Below are 19020 nucleotides of genomic sequence, written 5' to 3'. Positions count from 1 at the left end.
TGAATTAAATTATAATTAACGGTTAAATGTTGTCACTTTTTTTGCTATTTTTTTTCATTTTAAAACATATTTACAGCAATGTTAGGTTGGTATAATAACTTATTTTACATGTCATTCAAGAAGATATGATCTTAAAGAGACAGACACTTTAAATAAGTACTATTTTAACATGTTTTTGTGCAAACATAGTTTACACCACCGTAGCACAAATCAGAACCATTTGGGCCACCTCAGTAAAAAAAAAAAAAGAAGTCTGGACACGCCCCTGTTTCTAACCCCATGATTAGATCTTCTCCTGCTGCCTTTCTTTGGTGTTGACTTCCTATCATCCCGTTATTACTCTTCCTCTACTGTTGCCTCCGTGTCAGTTGCCCCCACCATCCAGCAGCTGCTGCCGCCCGAGCGGGACCACCACTGGTGCATCCCCTTCAGCGTGACAGGAAACCCCAAGCCCGACCTGCAGTGGTACCACAAGAACGAGACCCTCGAGGAGCAGGACTTCATCCGCACTATGATCCACGTCTCCACTGAGAGCGAGTACCATGGCTGCCTGCAGCTGGTCAACCCCACACACATACACAATGGTGTGTACAGGCTGGTCGCCAAGAACAAGTACGGCCGGGACGAGAAGAAGGTGTCTGCACAGTTCATTGACCCGCCTGACATCGGCCACACAGGTTTTGACACGTTGTCTTTTAACTTAGTTATTTTCTATGGCTAATGTTTATGAATGCTAACACACTTGTTTCTTTTTTCTTTGATGCAGAGGACCATTTCTACTACTGTAAGTTAAGACTCTGTTTTATTTAAACAACAACTGAGTAGTTTGTACTGTATCAAAAAAGTCATTAACCTTACCATCTATGTCTTCTTCTATGGCCTGTGAATGCTTCCTGCCTCTGCTCAGACCCCACTGGTAGGTTTTTGAACTCATAGAAGACACTCAGAACTTCTACTTAAGCAAAAATGTCACAGTGGAAATTGTATATTTTGAACAAGTTCCAGGTGCCAAAATAAAGTTCTTATAAGCTGGGTAGATCACTAATGGCCAAAATTAGCAGTGCCCACATTTCTCTAACACTTGGCTTTTAGCACATGAAGATGGAGCTAACTAAAATGACTGAACACTGCTAGCTGCTAGCATACTACATCACAACAATTGAATTTATATTACTTTCAATCTAAATCAGAATCTGTGGAGTAATTTCTTTTAGCCAGCTATTCTAACAACAATATGTAATTGTGTAAAAAATAGAGTAGTAGCCTATTCATTGAAAATATATAAGATAATTACATGTATGTAAAAGTAGTTCTTAAGTGCTGTTCTTGAGTAAATGCACTTTAGTTAGTCCAATCCCATTTTTTTGTTAATTATTGTGTTATTTTCATATGATAAGAAAAGTATTCTGATGTTTTTTTTCAGAGTCACCACTCCCTCCTCTGGATGACAGTGTTGCAGTAAGTGATCCTTAACAATCCTAAGTAAATACAAGACAGGTTCCTGACCTTGTGGCTTGTAGTTTCATAAAAACTAATGTTAGTTTGTTTAAAAAAACAAATTGAAATCACTTTGAATTGAATGGAGAAAATCATGACAAAAACATGTTTCTTCATTTCCAGGTGTACGTTGTTGTTGGAATCGCAGGTGTTGCTCTGACTGGGTGCATTCTGATGGTGATCATCCTGAAATATGGAAGAAACTCCAAGTTTGGTATTAAAGGTGAGCTCATTGTTGATCTCAAAATTGTTGAAACACAGTAAAAACTAGACTTGCTTGATTTCTTGCTGAGCCTATCATAGCCCAGCCTTGCATAAAAATCTGATCTTTGGTTGTGTCAAGATTCAGGGGTAGGATCCTTCGAAGGATTCAGCCTGCATAGACGTCTTGGGCTTATGAGACACTTTGACATATGGCATTTCCTGTTTGTGTCATCAGCTTCACCCCTGTCGCCTTTCTACAGGTAGCTAGCAGGCAAACTAGCAAACATAGCGAGCGTCCTGTAACTTCACAACCGTCACCATTATTTTAAAGATAATTTCAAGTTTCAAGGCATGTCTTATTTTAATGTTTGCATCCCTCACTACTCTATTGAGTTGAAACCATTAACATCTAACAGTGTATTGCTTGACTGCTTTAGAGTCCACCATGCTTTTTTGAATTTGCAACATAAACTGTATAAAAAATGGACGTAGTATCCGTGACGTCACCCATCTGTTCCTGAGTGCTGGTTTGAAGCCAATCGTCAGTGGGTGCCATCATATTGGAAATGCGGAACACAAGAAAACTTCGTCCGAGCTAGTGTGAGGTAAAGAGGCGGGCCTTTAGCCTTTTTCGCTAACAGCTACAGGGTGCCTGCCTATCAATCAAGTCAGCCATCTCTTATTGGGCAAAACTTGTAAGTTTAATATCTTAGAATACCAAGTTATAAAAAAATTCACACCTGCAAAGTGTGTGCCGATAGAGAAATGAGCTACTCAGGCCTAAACCCTTTTTATGAACCAGGCTGTAAACATGTTTATTATTGCTGCAAGATCGTTTTCTTTGAATGGTTGTGAATGTAGTTTACAGTGTTTCTGCAGCCAACCTCAAGCGGATGCTCGATGGACTGCAGTCTTTAACACTTCTGCATTGGCTTCAATTCTCTTGCTGGACGTTGCCGCTTCATTTTAAATGTTGATTTTTTTTCAACTTTTAAACAAAGCATCTATAACTGATGTATTAATTAGCAGAAACGTATTATTTAGCTGTCTGATTACACATAAAATATATATACTCGCAGTTTGTTTAGAAGCAAGTTTATTTGCATTCAAAAAATCATATGTAATTCAAACTTTGTTTGATTATGCTATCAAGCCTCTTTCAATATTTTCTTCAAAGTTAGGGGTGCTTGATTAGGACATTTATATTAAACAAAACCATTGAGAAACAATTCAAAGGTCCTAAAATCTGTTTAAATCTTCATTATTGTATTTCTAGAACTAAAAATATACTACTTGTATATAGATTGACAAAAGTGTTTCTGTGGACTCAAAACATGTCATCTGCTACTGTATCACAGTAACAATGACAACAGAAGTTTCTAAGAGAAGTGTAAAGGCTGTGATATGTTTTTCTAATTTCCTCTTCCTCCTAATTTCCCACTCTTCCCATGTTGTCCGTCTGTCTTACCTCTCCTCCTTCTTTTCTCTCCTCTCTTCCTCCTCTGTTGGGTCCCTAGGCTCCTCCTCAGTCATCAGTAATGACGACGACTCTGCCAGCCCTCTTCATCACGTCTCCAACGGCAACAACACCCCATCGTCCTCGGAGATGGGTCCAGACGCGGTGATCATCGGGATGACAAAGATTCCTGTCATCGAGAACCCGCAGTACTTCCGTAACTCGGGCAGCATGCTGAAATCCGACACGTGTGAGTTACCGCCTCGCTCGACAAATGGAATGTAACCCGGACCTTTTCTGATAAATCCATGCAGGGGTCACCGCTGGACGCCATTTTCACTGTCAGCATACTTCCTGCGTTGTGATAGTGACTCCTGCTCTGTGGATGAAACTGGACATTAAACCTGAAGCTGATGCTAAGAAACACAAGCTTATTTACAGAAGGCTAAACTCAGCAAAACCAACTTCAGTGTTTTTCTGCACACACGTGGTTTCTACTGTTAAAATATGTTCACAGGTTACTAAATGAAAATGTTGTCACATTGATAACTGTCAGGGTCATTTAGCAAGCAAAAATATGAAATGTTGATAAATTGTGATAATTCCAGCCTTTAAAATCAGGAGGTTTGCTGCTTTTTTTCCATTTCCACCTTTTTTTTGTATGTTGATTTTATTTAAACTTAAGTTTTATTCACCAAAAGTTGTTACAACTATGGAAAACTGATTTGAGATTGATTTGTCGTACTTCATATTAAAGTTGTCCAGCATATCAAGAGACACAACATCGTCCTGAAGCGGGAGCTGGGTGAGGGAGCCTTCGGGAAGGTGTTTCTGGCTGAGTGCTACAACCTGGTACCAGACCAGGAGAAGCTCCATGTGGCCGTCAAGGTAAAGACCAGGAAAATATTTGCTCAATGCTTTTTTTTATTTTACATTGACTCCTATAGAGAATGTATCTCACCTTGGTTAAATTGCCTGTCTTTGTCTTTGGTCAGACTCTCAAAGAGGCAAACGAGAGTGGACGAGCAGACTTCTACAGAGAGGCTGAGCTACTCACAAACCTGCAACATGAACACATTGTTACCTTTTATGGTGTGTGTGTGGAGAGCGACCCGCTCATCATGGTGTTTGAATACATGAAACACGGTGATCTAAACAAGTTCCTCAGGTAAGATCAAATTTTGGCTTCTAAAAAAAGCTATCACATGTTTGACAAATGGTTTGACATTTCAGGGACTATTAAAAAAATTAATTCACTTTCATGGCAAGAGTGAGATAAGAATACTTTAGGTTAAAAATACATTCTAGATGAGGCCAAAGCATCTGCTGATTAGCTTAGCCTGGCTTAGAGAAGGGACCAGGGAAATATCTGTCTCAGGAATATGAAAATAAACCAGCAAATTTGTACAGAACTGAAGCACAACAATAGTAAGATGTGGTTTTACAGTGAACATATGTATGCTAGAAAGTGGCTGTTTTCGAAAAACACCTTCTACTGTATACTAGCAGTACATATACTTATCTGGGCAAAATTCAGTTTGTAGTATGCAGCAGACCAGTCTCCCTTGCGTACCTTTTCAGCACAATGCAGAGCACTAACGTTCTCCTTCTTTCTTTCCATATATGACGGGGGGGCACTCAGTTTTTAGGTGCTGGGAAAATTATTAAATTCCTTACAAACCACCTCTTAACTTTTTAAATCATAAGTGATGCTAAAGAGGCAGTTTCACTATCAGCGTGGCTGCTGTTTACTTCCACTTTCCGAAAACGGAAATCCAGCGACACCTGGTCTAGCATACTGCATAACAGATCCTACAGAACAGTTATACTACATACTACCTTCAAACACAGTATGTAGTATGCAGTACGTACTGCATACTACATTTGTAGGTAGTATATAGCAGGTGGTTTCGAAAGGCTGCTTCCGAAACCGCCTGCTACATACTACTTGATAATGTAGTAGGCAGTAGGTATTGCCTACTACATACTGCGTTTGAATTTAGTATCCAATCCAATCCAATCCATTTTATTTATATAGCACATTTTAAAAACAACAAGGTTCCCAAAGTGCTGCACAACAAATACAAACAGTAGAAAAAATAATAGTAAAATTTAAAATACAGTACATTAAAAGACAAACAGAGACCAACATAAACTCTTGTGCTGAAATTAAAAGCCAGGGAGTAAAAGTGAGTTTTAAGACGTGATTTAAAAGTATCCAGGGTGAGGGCCATTTTAACTTGGGTGGGTAGCTCATTCCACAATTTAGGAGCTACGACTGAAAAAGCTTGGTCTCCCCTTGCCTTTTGTCGGCTTTTTGGCACGACGAGATGCATCTGGTCAGCAGACCTCAGTACTCTGGAGGGAGCGTAGATTTTTATGAGATCAGAGATATACTGAGGTGCCAGATCATGCAGTGACTTAAAAACAAACATTAAAATCTTAAAATTAATTCTAAAATGGACAGTATGTAGTATGACTGTTCTGTTCGATCTGTGTTGCAGTACGCTGGGCCAGGCGTCACTAGATTTCCGGTTTCAGAAAGCGGAAGTAAACAACGGCGAAGCTGATAGAGAAACTGCTTCTTTAGCATCCGTTTATGATTTAAAAAGTTAGGAAGTGGTTTATTTGTAATTCGATAACCTTCACAGATTTCCTCACGTCAAAAAAGATGGAAAAAGAAAAAGCGGAGCGCTGTGCATTGTGGGAAACAGTACGTGAGGCAGACTGGTCCGATGCATACTGTGAAATTTTCCTGAATCAGTAGACATCCGGGAGTTTTGGCTTACTGCAGATTTTGCTATGATTCACATACTAAATACTACATACTGAATTTTGGCCAAATCAGTACGTACTGCTAGTGTAGTAGGCATTTCGGAAACAGCCCATGTGTCTTGGCTAAAAGCATTTGCTTCCTGGAACTTCTTGCTAGCATGACATCAAAAGGGTTTGGGTACAGATGCCGGAGGTCACTGCTCTTGACCAGTAAAAAGTTTAGCAAACAACACACCAACATTTTTTTAATGCTACATAGATAAAATATATAGTTTACAGATGCTAAGCCAGGCTAGCCTATAGACACAAGTTAGGTATTGATTGTCTCCTCTGAATTTCTGAAAGAAAGCGAGTGAGCACATTACATTCTTAATGTCATCATTTGTATGTCCAGTGCTAACTGGTATTGTATTTTCTGTTGTAGAACTGAACTTAAATGTCCACTGCTTTAGAAGAACAGATTATAGTTTCTTCTGAGTCATATATTCTTCAGTCGAAGCAGATGGCTGTCTAACATCAGTCTGGTTCTGCTCAAAGTTTTTCCTTGCCGCTGTACCTAGCTAAATATTGCGAGGTGCAATGCTCATGGTGGATTAAGATGACATAAGATGGAATACTGTCATTAAGAGGGGGCTGGATCGTATCCTGTCTTGAAACAATGCTATACATTTTTAAGCAGGCCTGCTTGCTGGACTGATTCTCTTTAGAATAATTCTGATTTTCAGGTGTTTATGCATTGTTTTAGAAAACGTTACGGGTTCCCATCAGGTTATGTAATATTGAAAATATTTCCACCAATGCCTCAGCAGAAACAGTGAATATATATACAAGTTTAATTGAATTAACAAAAACAATGTTGTGCAAGCCTTTCTTTAACTTCAGTGTATCACACATTTGAATATTTGTTTTTACAGTACAGGATATATTTAATCAGATTAATATTATTACAGTACAAACTAAATTTCTAAGGGAACTTCAGATGGACATTTTGGATAAACAGACAAAAAATTCAATAAAATGTTGATTGAACTTGTCTCACTTTATCAAAAAACAACTAAATATTTTTTGGGAAGTCTCTCTAATGCAGTTGGACAATTGAAAACTTCAAATATTTAGAAGTTGTCACATATGAAAAGGAAATTATCGTATTCTTATCAAGCTTGAAAAGATGGTCTGGTGTGTTTTTTTGGGGGACATTTTTGCTTGAACTGATTAAGATGGTCCATAAATTATCAATGTAGTGAGGTATCATTTCTCAGTTAACCTACTGGTAATTCTAATTAATCAATCAATCTTTATTTGTATAACGCCAAAATCACAACAAATGGTATCTCAAGAAGCTTTTACAAACATAGCAGGTCTTGACCGTACTATATGTTAAATTATTAACAAAGACCCAACATAAAGACAGGATAAGATCCAGTCCCCTCTTACTCACAAGACTCGATCTTATCTCATCTTAATCCACCATGAGCATTGCACCTTGCTAGTTACAGCAGCAAGGAAAAACTTCCTTTTAACAGGCAGAAACCTCGAGCTGAACCAGACTCATGTTAGACAGCCATCTGCCTCAACCGAGTTTAACATATTATTCTAATGCAATGTATGTAAATATAACTCTATCATAAGATAATAAGAAATCATTGTATTTATGCCATTCACTATTGGTAGGGTACATTTAGTTATGTTTGAGGTAATTACATACAGTGTTATTTTCAGTGTTTTAGTTGATCGATTGAAGCTGTTATTAAATGTTTCTGGTGCAGGTCCCACGGTCCTGATGCAGTGCTAATGGCAGACGGTCAACACAGCATCCTGGTGGAGCTCACCCAGTCCCAGATGCTGCACATTGCCCAACAGATTGCTGCTGGCATGGTCTACCTGGCCTCCCAGCATTTCGTCCACAGAGACTTGGCAACCAGGAATTGCCTGGTTGGAGAAAACCTGCTGGTCAAGATAGGAGACTTTGGCATGTCCAGAGACGTCTACAGCACAGACTACTACAGAGTGAGTCCTAAATGATTCTGATTATTTCTCACCTCAACTTGCCCCCAGTCTTCCATACACAGACAGATGCACGAACACTCATGCACCTCTTATATGCACACAGAAATATGGAAATGCAGCCACATACACACAGTCTCAAATATGTAATTAGAATTTATTCCAGTTTTGGCTTGAAATAACTGTGTAACTGCAGAAATTTCCGTTTTAACCAGAGATATTTTATCTATTTTTAATACCATTTAAATGCAAATTCTACAATCTGCATAAAATTACTGTTTCCATGGTAATAAGGGCCAACAGTGCAGAAACCCATCAGCAGTATTTTTTTCCCCCTGGGCACAGAGTTACTACACTAACAATACTTCCCTTCACATGAACAGCATCATATCAAATGAAGAGTTTTAGTTTAAGATATGAGTGGATGACAGTTTTTACTATAATAAAGGCAATTAAAATAGCTGTAATTTTAAGGGATGGATACATGTATTTTTCCCTCATCCCTTGTGTCCAAAATCCCAGCCTGAATCCTACAGCACCCTCTGCTGTGCAAAGTGTAGTCAGAAATATAAACACGCATGAAACACTCTCTCTGAGATGCATGGCCTGCATCAGATAAGATCAATATAAAGAGAGGGCCTGTCACCAACTCCTCATATCAAATAGAAAACAAGAGCATGAACACAGCAAACAACACAAGCCCTTTTCATCTGCTGTAATGCTGCAAATCAAATGGGGTCATGAGATACAATACAACAGATCAACTAGGAAAAATACATCAATGTATTATAGGAGGGTAACTTTTTCCCTAATATATAGTTTCAAAGGGATAAATAGGAATTATTAAAGGGTGATATTTGTGCTGCATAGTTGATCTTCCAAGGAACTCGTTGAAAAATGTGAATCCTAATATCGGATTTGATGGGAACTATGTTTAAGCACTATAAAACTCATTTTTTTCATTAGAAAAATTATGAAGTTACTGCATTTACTTTTATTATTATTATTGTTTTATTTCTGTGTTGTTTATTTATTTATTTATTTTTTTTTTTCATTCTTGTCACTCTTGTCTCTAGGTTTAGGGTGGGTGGATAATATGGGTGGATTTGGGGAATAAATGTTCTTGTTTGTAAAATGAAAAACTATAGATAAAGCATTTAGAAAAAGTTTTAAGAAATAAAAAATATGAAATACTCTGCTTAAAGTCTGCTCGAAAATCAGCTCCTTTGTTTGAGCCTCTCAGAAAGTCACATTCGGTCTAAAACCTGACACTGGCTCAAATATCACACATTTTAACAATAATTGAATGATGGTGTAAGTAAGTTCATGTAGGTGAGGTGAGGACTGTGAAAGGCTGGAAGTACAGTAATGGTGATTAGATAAAAGCGTTGACTGGAAGAGGGGGAAATGTATTTAGAAGGTGGTAAATAACTTATCGTGGAAGACAGGAAGTCTGTGATTGGATAAAAGGTTGAAAGGTAATAACTGTCTGTTTCAGGCATTACTGAGTGACCTAATCTAACTTCTTTTTATTGAAAAACACTCAGTTGGCAATTTACGGCACACCCATTGCTTCAATTTGTATTTTAGCCGGATTAATCCTGGCATTATGACAGTTGCATGTTTTTTAAAGTTTTTTTTACTCAATTATATGGACAGAGTTGTGCATATTAGTCATTTGTGTGTAGTTGAATTGTATTGCATTGCTGATAGGTGTCTTCATTTTACCTGCCATAGTTATTTTAATCTAGTGAGGTTTAACAGGCTAACAGAAATACCTATTTGAATAATGCAACGCCCTTTTCTAACACTCGAAATGCGCAGACTATGTGTTAACTAGCTAGTAGTTAGCTAGCTAGTTTAACCTTTAAAAGTAGCAAACAAGCATGAGCTCACATGTTTCAGTGACGAGACATCTTGATACAAAATGTTTATATTTGGTATCAGAATTGCAATATGATACAGTCATGTACAAGATAGAGAGTTAGCTGCTCTGTGTCAATAAGCACAGAAATACTTTGTTTTAGCTAATAACTAATGTCTACAGACTGACAAGCTCGAAAGGACAATGCTATCATGCAGCGATTAATCAATCAATATTTATTCATATAGCGCCAAATCACGATAAACGTTATCTCAAGATGCTTTTACAAACATAGCAGGTCTAGACCATACTCTATGTTAAATTATTAACAAAGACCCAACATCAAGACAGGATATGATCCAGTCCCATTTTACAAACTGGACTTAGTTTATCTCGTCCTAATCCACCTAAAATAATGATAACAAAAGTACGTACCGAAGACAGAATAAGCAATGCAGAAAATAAATGGTTGAAGTCCCCGGGGATCAGGAAGAGGGCACTCTGGTGGTCTGTCTGGAGTCTGATGGGAATGTCAATAGCTTTGTAGGCTACTGGTTGTAACCTTTATTTTTACTGGTTGCTAGCGCAAGGTAAGAGCTTTAGTACCACCAGAGTTATTAGATTACATTTCTAAAGTATTTATGGGATATATGGCATACTAGTCATCCAACTCCTGAAGCCAAAATAATTATTTCTCTTGTAAACATAAGTAAGGGTTATGTTCACATAAGGTCATAAGTAATGTATATTTAGCTGGTGGTTATTCAGAGTGATATATATAAAGCTAAATATACAAACAAGTCAATACTAACTAAGGACCTTGTGATTTTATTCATTTAAAATGATTTATTTATAAGGCTTAAAAAAATTGTCTTAGTTTTGATGGTTGGTAGCACTTCATGGCAGCAGTATTCTTACCAGCCAATGAGTCAAATGAACATTAAACGTTAAATGTTGATTTACTACAAAGTCTTAACACTATAATTTTTCTGTTTGCACTCTTAACTAAATGCAGAAAATAACAGCAGTATCTCATATAAGGTCCCTTTACCTGCAACTTTTCTGCCATAGCCCATACTGTGTTGCGGTTTGCTTTACTTCAATTTGATCAGTGTCTTTTTTTACTCAGCTCCTTGTGTGGTTAAACATCCCACGCTGTTTTTCAGTGTTTGTCAGACTGTCAACAGGAAGAGGTGAAACCATAAACAGTTCACTAGATGTGCATTAACTCCTTTCTGGGGATCCATTTGATTTGTGTGATGTGAGTGATCAGGTTGTCCCTAAAGTTTCCATTGTTATTAAGAATTAATCACTATTATAAAGAGGGTTTTGACCAATAAGAATAAAGTTTTTAACAAAGCCTGGTGATTTGTAAGCTGGGTAATAAATCTCAATTATATTTTTCATAGCAGAACCTCTGATACTTTTGGAATGTTTGATATCATATTTTGAAATAACCAGCAGATATTTCTCTTCCACAAATGTGACTTAAATATCCCAATCAATTACCGTCAAAAGTGTCAGTAGCTTTAAACCTTTTAGTAGGTCCTGTGTTGCTGATTTCTGACGGAAACCTTTTTTCTCTCTGTCTCTCTCTCTGCAGGTGGGCGGTCACACGATGCTGCCGATCCGCTGGATGCCCCCAGAGAGCATCATGTACCGGCGGTTCACCACAGAGAGTGACGTGTGGAGCCTCGGCGTTGTACTGTGGGAGATTTTCACCTATGGAAAGCAGCCCTGGTACCAGCTCTCCAACAACGAGGTCAGTGTCACACAGGGGATGCAGTTTAGTAACTAGATCTCTCACCACAACGCTCAGACCTATGGCAGTTATAACTATCATAACAACACAAGGAAAAAAGAATAAGTAACCATCTCTTGCTTCAGTTGGTCACACTGAAGTATTTCAGATCATGTTAGAGTGTAAGATGGACACAATTGCTTTAACATTAATATGTAAAGATATAATCCCTTTGAAATAAATTGACATAAGCTTTTATAGTATTTGTGTTAAACAATAGGCTTTTTGCAGTGTAACTAATATACAGCTAATATTCAACATAATATAGCAAGTTAATATCTTATTTCTTTTTGAAAGTGATCCAAATTTAAATCAGCTGCATGAAAATGTTTGACTGTAAATGTTGCTATGAATTCTATACTCTGATGTATCTATGACTTAAGTGTTGATGTTAACAGTTTAACAAGCCATAAAAAGCCGATTTCAGTTTACAAGCCATACACCTATAGTTTCCACAACTCCTGTGTATATGACATACATGTGCTGGGACTTGACTTACCTGTAGATAGACTTTTTCGGGGGGTTTAGTTTGAACATTTAGGGCACTGGAAACTTTACTGGGATTAGTTGTATAAAATAGCTTCTGCTGAGGTCTTTGTGCAACCTGTCTGTTTGTGCCTTTTTTGATAGTCTTGATATCCAAGATTTTGATGTGCAGCTTTTGTTTAGTCGGGAATCCGTTGTAATAGCAGTATACGCTCTTTAATAATGAACACAATCAAGTCTGTGGGTTTTGGCCAGGATAGCGGTTGGGTCTCCTTTCTTTTCTCTCAGTTGATGTACATTTTAAAGAGATTTGTTGCCACAGCTGTGTGAGTTGTGACTGTATTGAAAAGATGAAAAGCAAAAATTTATATTTTTTTGCGTTACCATTTTTCAGCTGCATTATGGGAAATGTAGTATTAGTGTAGAGGTTTTCAGATTTGATTCATATTATTTTATCCCCATCTACAAAATGTCATATGTGTTGTATTTTATATATTTAAGTATTTTTTTACAAGCCATACACAATGTAGCCGAAGAGCTGCATTGTGGGAAATGTAGTATTTATATGTGGCTTCAAATTTGATTCTTTTTTTTTATCACCATATATAAAATGTCTTATGTGCTGTATTTTATATATTTCAGTAAATGTTTAGATTTGATCATATTTTCCTCATAGAAACAGAAGGGAGCTTGATTCAAAACACCTAATCAATGGGACATAATTGCCCCTTCTAACACATCACTGAATTATTGTCTTATCCATATTGTTTTTCTAGCAGGGCAACTCTCTGTTCAACCCCATGACCATCAGCACAACTTCTGTTTATTTCTTTTGACAAAAAAACAAAACAAAAAGAATGCTTGATTAAATAAAAGTGCAGCAAACTTTGCAGAATGGTCCCATATTATATAAATAGTTGTAAAAGCAGATATCTGAATTAAAACTTACCCAAATGGGGGGCGCTGGTGGCTTAGTGGTCTAAGCGCCCCACATACAGAAGCTATAGTCTTTGTCCCAGAGGTTGCTGGCTCGATCCCTGGCCGCGACCATCCTCTGCATGTCTTCCCCCACTCTCTCCTCCCCACACTCTCTGTCTCTCTTCAGCTGTACCATCAATAAAGACAAAAAGCCCAAAAAATATAATGTAAAATTAGTTTTTTTACCCAAATGTAACTCTGGGTTGGGATCCAAATTAGCTTCTTGACATGTTTAAATGATACATGTTGATAATCAGTTTGTCTCAACCCATCAGAGGGGTATACTACGAAGCCTGAAGGTAACTTCAGGGTTGACGCTGGATTTTCAGTACTGCAAAGGTGGTTCACTCTTTACCTGAGTAGATCACCATGGTTACTGATGCTGAACTCTTGACCTGCTCCGGGTCAGGTTAGGCTCACAATAATCAATCAGGCAGATGGCTGTCTAACATGAGTCTGGTTCTGCTCAAGGCTTTTGCCTGTTAAAAGGAAGTTTTTCCTTGCCTCTGTAACTAGCTAAATACTGCGAGGTACAATGCTCAAGGTGGATTAAGATGAGATCAGATCGAGTCCTGTCAGTAAAAGGGTCTTAGTCGTATCCTGTCTTGATGTTGGGTCTTTGTTAATAATTTAACATAGAGTATTGTCTAGACCTCCTATGTTTGTAAAAGTGTCTTGAGATAATGTTTGTTGTGATTTGGCGCTATACAAATAAAGATGGATTGATTGATTGATGTCTAACAATGTATTTTCACCCTGAATCCCTGCAGGTGATCGAGTGTATCACGCAGGGTCGGGTGTTGCAGCGGCCCCGCACCTGTCCTAAAGAGGTGTACGATCTGATGCTGGGATGCTGGCAGAGGGAGCCCTACATGAGGCTCAACATCAAGGAGATCCACAGCATGCTGCAGAGCCTCGCCAAGGCCTCGCCCGTCTACCTGGACATACTGGGCTGATACACTCGTGTTCCTGTATGTACTCTGCGTGCAGGTGTGTGTGTCTGGACGTGTGGTAGAATGAGATACCTGGGGAGGAGAGAAGGAAATGAAAAGCTTAGTGAGTGTGTGTGAGCGGCTGTGTGTGTGTGTGTGTGTGTGTGTGTGTGTGTGTGTGTGTGTGTGTGTGTGTGCACGCGGGTGCGTATGTGTGTGTGTGTGTGCGTGAATGTGTACAGAACCTGGCTGTAAATGTTCCTGTAAATGCTATCGTCTGTGTCCCTCATCATATCGAGAAAAGCCTTAAATTTTCGGTGATTTTGCTTTTTGCTTTTCTTTAAATTTATTTGCAGGTGTCAAATGGGGCATGTTTCATGAAAGGAAACCAAAATGCATACAAGACTCTATAATGCTATCCAAACAATCAACAGTCTCTCATGTTGAAAACAGGCATAAAAATAAATGAAACCCAATAATCCGAAACATTTATAACTGGCTCATTCTGTCTACATTCACAGTTTGAATAATCACTCTCCTGTTTTCCATACTTGGGAACGAAAAAAGGGAAAATAATGCGTCTCCATAATGGACTTTGTATGAACACAACTTTGTAGATAGAGCTTTCTCGTCTTTCAGCACAGAGCAAAATAATCTGCAGGAGGATTCTCATTAAAAAGCTTTTCTTTTTTTTGTATTTCACAGAATATTTTCATATTTGTAAAATTTATAAGTGTTGACCTTGTTTTCATACCAAGCTGTTGATTTAAATCGGTGGATTTTGAGTCGTCTACAGAAGCTTGTTTAATTTTTAAACGTACATGTATGTTATTATACAGGTATGTTTAAACTATTGTTCGAATTCCATATAGATTATATAAAGCCTGTGTATTATATATCAAACCTAGTCTAGTACAAATAAGGATGTCCTGATGTGAAATCAATGTTGAGGATGTAAAACACAAGGGCAAACATACATTTAATGCTGTTTTCTAATATAATTTCTCTAATTTATGCAAGTATCAGTTTTAAACTTAACGTCAATCGTGTTTTAAACATATTTTGTTCACAAATTTTTCTTATTTGATGTATCTAAAGCACAGAGAACGAGGAATTGTTAAGCTGTGCCTAATCCCAAAAAATGAACAAAAAAAGATGAGCACAGTTTGTTTGTTTTGATTTTTCATCCACCAGCAATGCCATGTAGAAAATCTTTGTTAATTCCATGTGGCCCATATCTGTAAGTAATGTGATCCTGGTGACGCATGGATAAACTTATGGAGCGTCATCTTCATTTTTTTCTCCTGATTTCTGAGAGGGATTGAAGGGCGTTTGATGTTTGATGCAGTGTACAGTGCAGGTTAAATATCTTATAGTTCTTTTTTTTCTCCAGCACATTTATTTTGTAAAATGGAATGTTGCTTCCTGGTTTTTTTTCTTTATGTATTGACACTGCAGGGGTAAACTTTGAGGATCTAATCTTTAATTCAGCATAGTGGGCTGGGAAACAGCACTAAACGGACTAATTAAGAGTCTGATAGCCCCTAAAGAGTCCTGGGGGTGCTTTCATCTCTGAGCGGCCCCACTCAGCCGGGCGGTGACTCAAACAGCGCCTTCTCTTTTGGGCATCTGTGAAGCACATTTGTACAGGCTGGATGCTTGCAGTTCATATTCCAAATTATCTTTGAAAGTTCTAGTTCCTTGAAAGATTAGAGACGAATAAATATAAGCAAAGTGTTATGATACACGTGTGTGTTATAAACAAAAACAGCAGCCATTACTCCTTCTAATAATGCCATGTATATCCAAATAGACTCATAAAGCAGCAAGCTCTTTGCCGAGACAGTACTTCATGTTAAGTGCACTTTGTAAGCTGAACTTAGAGGAGACTTCCTGCCATTTTCATCCCTGGCTCTATTTTATGTGTATGGGCTAATTACTGGACAATAACTTTAATGTATTTTGGAATTACAGCAATAGATTGCCTCAGCTGGCCATCACACTAAAGCTCTAACAGCTGTAATGCAATCCTTTGGGGCAATTACGGGCAAGCAAGGTAAATCCACTTAAGGAGCTTCTTTTTGCCACTGACATACTCAGATTTTAATCCTAATATCTTTTACCATCCTGTATAAGTCACTCCACTTGAAGATTTTGGAGTGAAACTTCCCTTTAAACGAGTTCAAGTAGCCGTGGCAGCTAAATTCTGAAGGGATGTTTTCTGTTTTCTTCAAGTGGAATTACACACATCTGTGGATTTAACTTGCTAGCTTGTAATTGCCCCAAAGGATTACATTGTGTCCCACCTAATCTCTATTTATAGATTCTACATTAAAATATAGAATCGGTACATGGGGGTCAATATTGGCAGAATTGGAAAGTGTCATGGTTTACGTTTGTAGTACAGTTGGTTTGGAGTAGTACTGACAAAACATGTTTCAGCAGGCTTCTGTGTATGGAGGAAAAACAGTCAATGTGGAGAGCAAAAGCAGGTGGAACGCACACAGCCGCAATGACAACCCCGGCTCTCCTCGGGCAAAGATTTGACTATCATTTATTCATCTATCTATAAACTTCATGCAAGTGCAGCAAACAATCTGTTGTAGATCAAAAGTTTCAGCTCACCCTCACGCTGTGTTGCAAAAGCCCCTTAGCGGTTAGATTCCCTGACTGCTTTGAATGTATCAAAACTGATCAATCCATCCTCCATTTTAAAAGTTGTTTTTCTTTTTCTACTGCAGAATCAGGCCACAGTGAAGCGTTTACATTGCAGAAAAAAAAACAGCACAGAAAAGCAAGTCTTCACTGGGAGTTGTTTTCGTAACCGCTGGCTACAGTATTACTGAAAAGTCGGCGTCTGTTCCCAGAGACATATATGGCCTCTCATCATCAGACAATGATAAATGATTGCTGATGGGTACTTAGATTGTAGTCCGCCTGTAATCGCCCTATAGGGTAAAATTGTTGTAAATGCAGTCATAGTTGACCCATCTACTGGCTCTTTTTCTGAAATGTTCTGAACCTACGATTGATTCACACGACTAAACACATAAAAAAAACATCAGGCCCAGGTATCCAAGGTGAGAAATTCCCTTTAACTCCCCAAATGCACAACTTAAGTGGCTGTGAAGCACTGACCACTCTCTGCCTCCACCTCACCTGCACTTACAACAAAAACAAACACACACTTGCTATGCTGGCCATGACTGAAGCAAGTCCCTAAAAAAGTCCCTCTATGTTTTTCTTACTGTCAGTTCTGTATAATAGTTGTGTGACTGCTGTACATAACTTGCTGTCCATTCTGTACAGTTCTGATCTTTGTCTTTATCAATAGTAGGCTATGTTCAATAGTATAATCTGTTTGAAGCAGATATCATGTCCAAACTGTGTGACATCTATTGAAGATAATGTGTTATGGGCCACTGGCAATACATACTATATGTAAATACGATTTAATTTGTGCTACATTGTATAATTTTTCTGTGCTCGTTCATATTACCAGTGAGAATACAATCTCTTTTTTTTTTGCGACTTTGGATTTGCAAAGGACTTAATTTGAACAATGTCAAAAGGAAAATTAAAAAAAGATCTCTTTCTTCTCCACTGTGATGGGGAGATTTACATGGAGGCTGTCTGCGATGCTGACTGTCCACAGGAGGATCATAGACTCTGGTTCTGATTCAAAACATCACGATCCTCCCCAGCTGACAGGAGGAGGTCAAAGGTCGCATCTTGGCCAACTCCACCACCACTCAACCTCTGACTGACTGTAGCCTACTTTGATCCTCTTTCAGATGAATAACTGTGACTTTGCATCATGAATAGTATATTATTTTGAATGTAATCTAGCAGGGTCGGGACCTTTTTTGAATGTAATCTACCTGGAGGGGAGGGCGGGTTGAGGATTTTTTGTAAATATGTGGTAAAAGAAAAAAAAGATTACAGTTTTCATTCCTGTGCAGATAACAGGTTTTACTTACTGTGGGAATAAAAAGACAGAATGTGTGTGTGTGTGTGTGTGTGTGTGTGTGCGTGTGTGTGTGTGTGTGTGTGTGTGTGTGTGTGTGTGTGTGTGTGTGTGTGTGTGTGTGTGTGTGTGTGTGTGTGCACATACCTCTGTATGCAAGAGTGTGTCTGTGTGAGTGTGGCTGTGTGTGTGCTCTTCTGGCAGATTTAATCCTGCTTTAATCAGCCAGTTCTATCAATCAATTCAATGCTTTGTGCATCATGTGAGTAGCTTATCCACAATTAATGGAAATGTTCCTTGTGATACTGTGCATTTAATAAAGGTGGTATGTCTTACAATACGCTCTGTGCCCTTGCGAATCTTTAGACGTATGCACGTCAAAGCTGCACTACACACAAACCACACCAGGCTCAATCAATCAATCAATCTTTATTTGTATAGCGCCAAATCACAAAATAAAGGTTATCTCAAGACGCTTTTACAAACAGAGCAGGTCTAGACCATACTCTATGGTTCATTATTAACAAAGACCCAACATCAAGACAGGAAACAATCCAGTCCCCTCTTACTGACAGGACTCGATCTGATCAGGCAAAAGTGGCCCAAACCCCAAATTTTTGGGGTTCAAGTGACCAGGTCAGGTTTTTGAGAGGCAGTGTGAACACTCACTTTCATATTTGGTCCTGAATCAGATACAGATCTGATTTTGTTCAATGCGACCTCAGTGTGAACAGCCAAGGCGGATTTGATGCGCATTTGATACTTTCATGTCACTTTATAGCTGGAGATGGAGCGCCTCAATTAAGTGTCTTGCCGAAGGAGTCTTGAGGAGAGCCACACCCATGAACCCCAAACCGGAAATGAAGTAAACAATAAAAAAAGGAAATAATCATGGTTAACGAATAAGATAGAAAATCAACATTATGCCCCCTACACATGGTTTTATGTTTCTGTACAGCACCACAGACTGTAAATAAAAAATACAGCACTTTGTGTCCAGCTGCTGTTGTTCTTAAAGTGCTTTATAAATAAAGTTGAGTTGAGTTGAGAAGAACT

At 38.3% G+C, this 19020-nt stretch overlaps 1 protein-coding gene across 6 annotated transcripts in view; it reads left to right on the top strand.

Annotated features, from left to right (window-relative positions):
- The window catches only part of ntrk2b (neurotrophic tyrosine kinase, receptor, type 2b), a 30588-nt gene extending 12284 nt beyond the window's left edge, over positions 1-18304 (top strand). For 4 of the 6 annotated variants that reach the window (XM_034709626.1, XM_034709624.1, XM_034709625.1 and 1 more), the window contains 11 exons: positions 369-677; positions 767-784; positions 908-916; positions 1424-1458; positions 1621-1720; positions 3219-3407; positions 3915-4045; positions 4153-4325; positions 7699-7939; positions 11404-11562; positions 13836-18304. In XM_034709626.1, the coding sequence (XP_034565517.1) occupies positions 369-677; positions 767-784; positions 908-916; positions 1424-1458; positions 1621-1720; positions 3219-3407; positions 3915-4045; positions 4153-4325; positions 7699-7939; positions 11404-11562; positions 13836-14021 (1550 nt within the window). In that variant the 3' untranslated portion in view covers positions 14022-18304. The remainder of the gene's footprint in view (positions 1-368; positions 678-766; positions 785-907; positions 917-1423; positions 1459-1620; positions 1721-3218; positions 3408-3914; positions 4046-4152; positions 4326-7698; positions 7940-11403; positions 11563-13835) is intronic. The other 2 variants (XM_034709623.1, XM_034709622.1) reach the window with 2 other exon arrangements.
- The last annotated feature ends 716 nt before the right edge of the window (positions 18305-19020 follow it).

The sequence above is a fragment of the Notolabrus celidotus genome, chromosome 19, assembly GCF_009762535.1.
Source record: "Notolabrus celidotus isolate fNotCel1 chromosome 19, fNotCel1.pri, whole genome shotgun sequence".
Classification (NCBI taxonomy): domain Eukaryota; kingdom Metazoa; phylum Chordata; class Actinopteri; order Labriformes; family Labridae; genus Notolabrus; species Notolabrus celidotus.
This window is presented reverse-complemented; position numbering and strand designations above follow the sequence as displayed.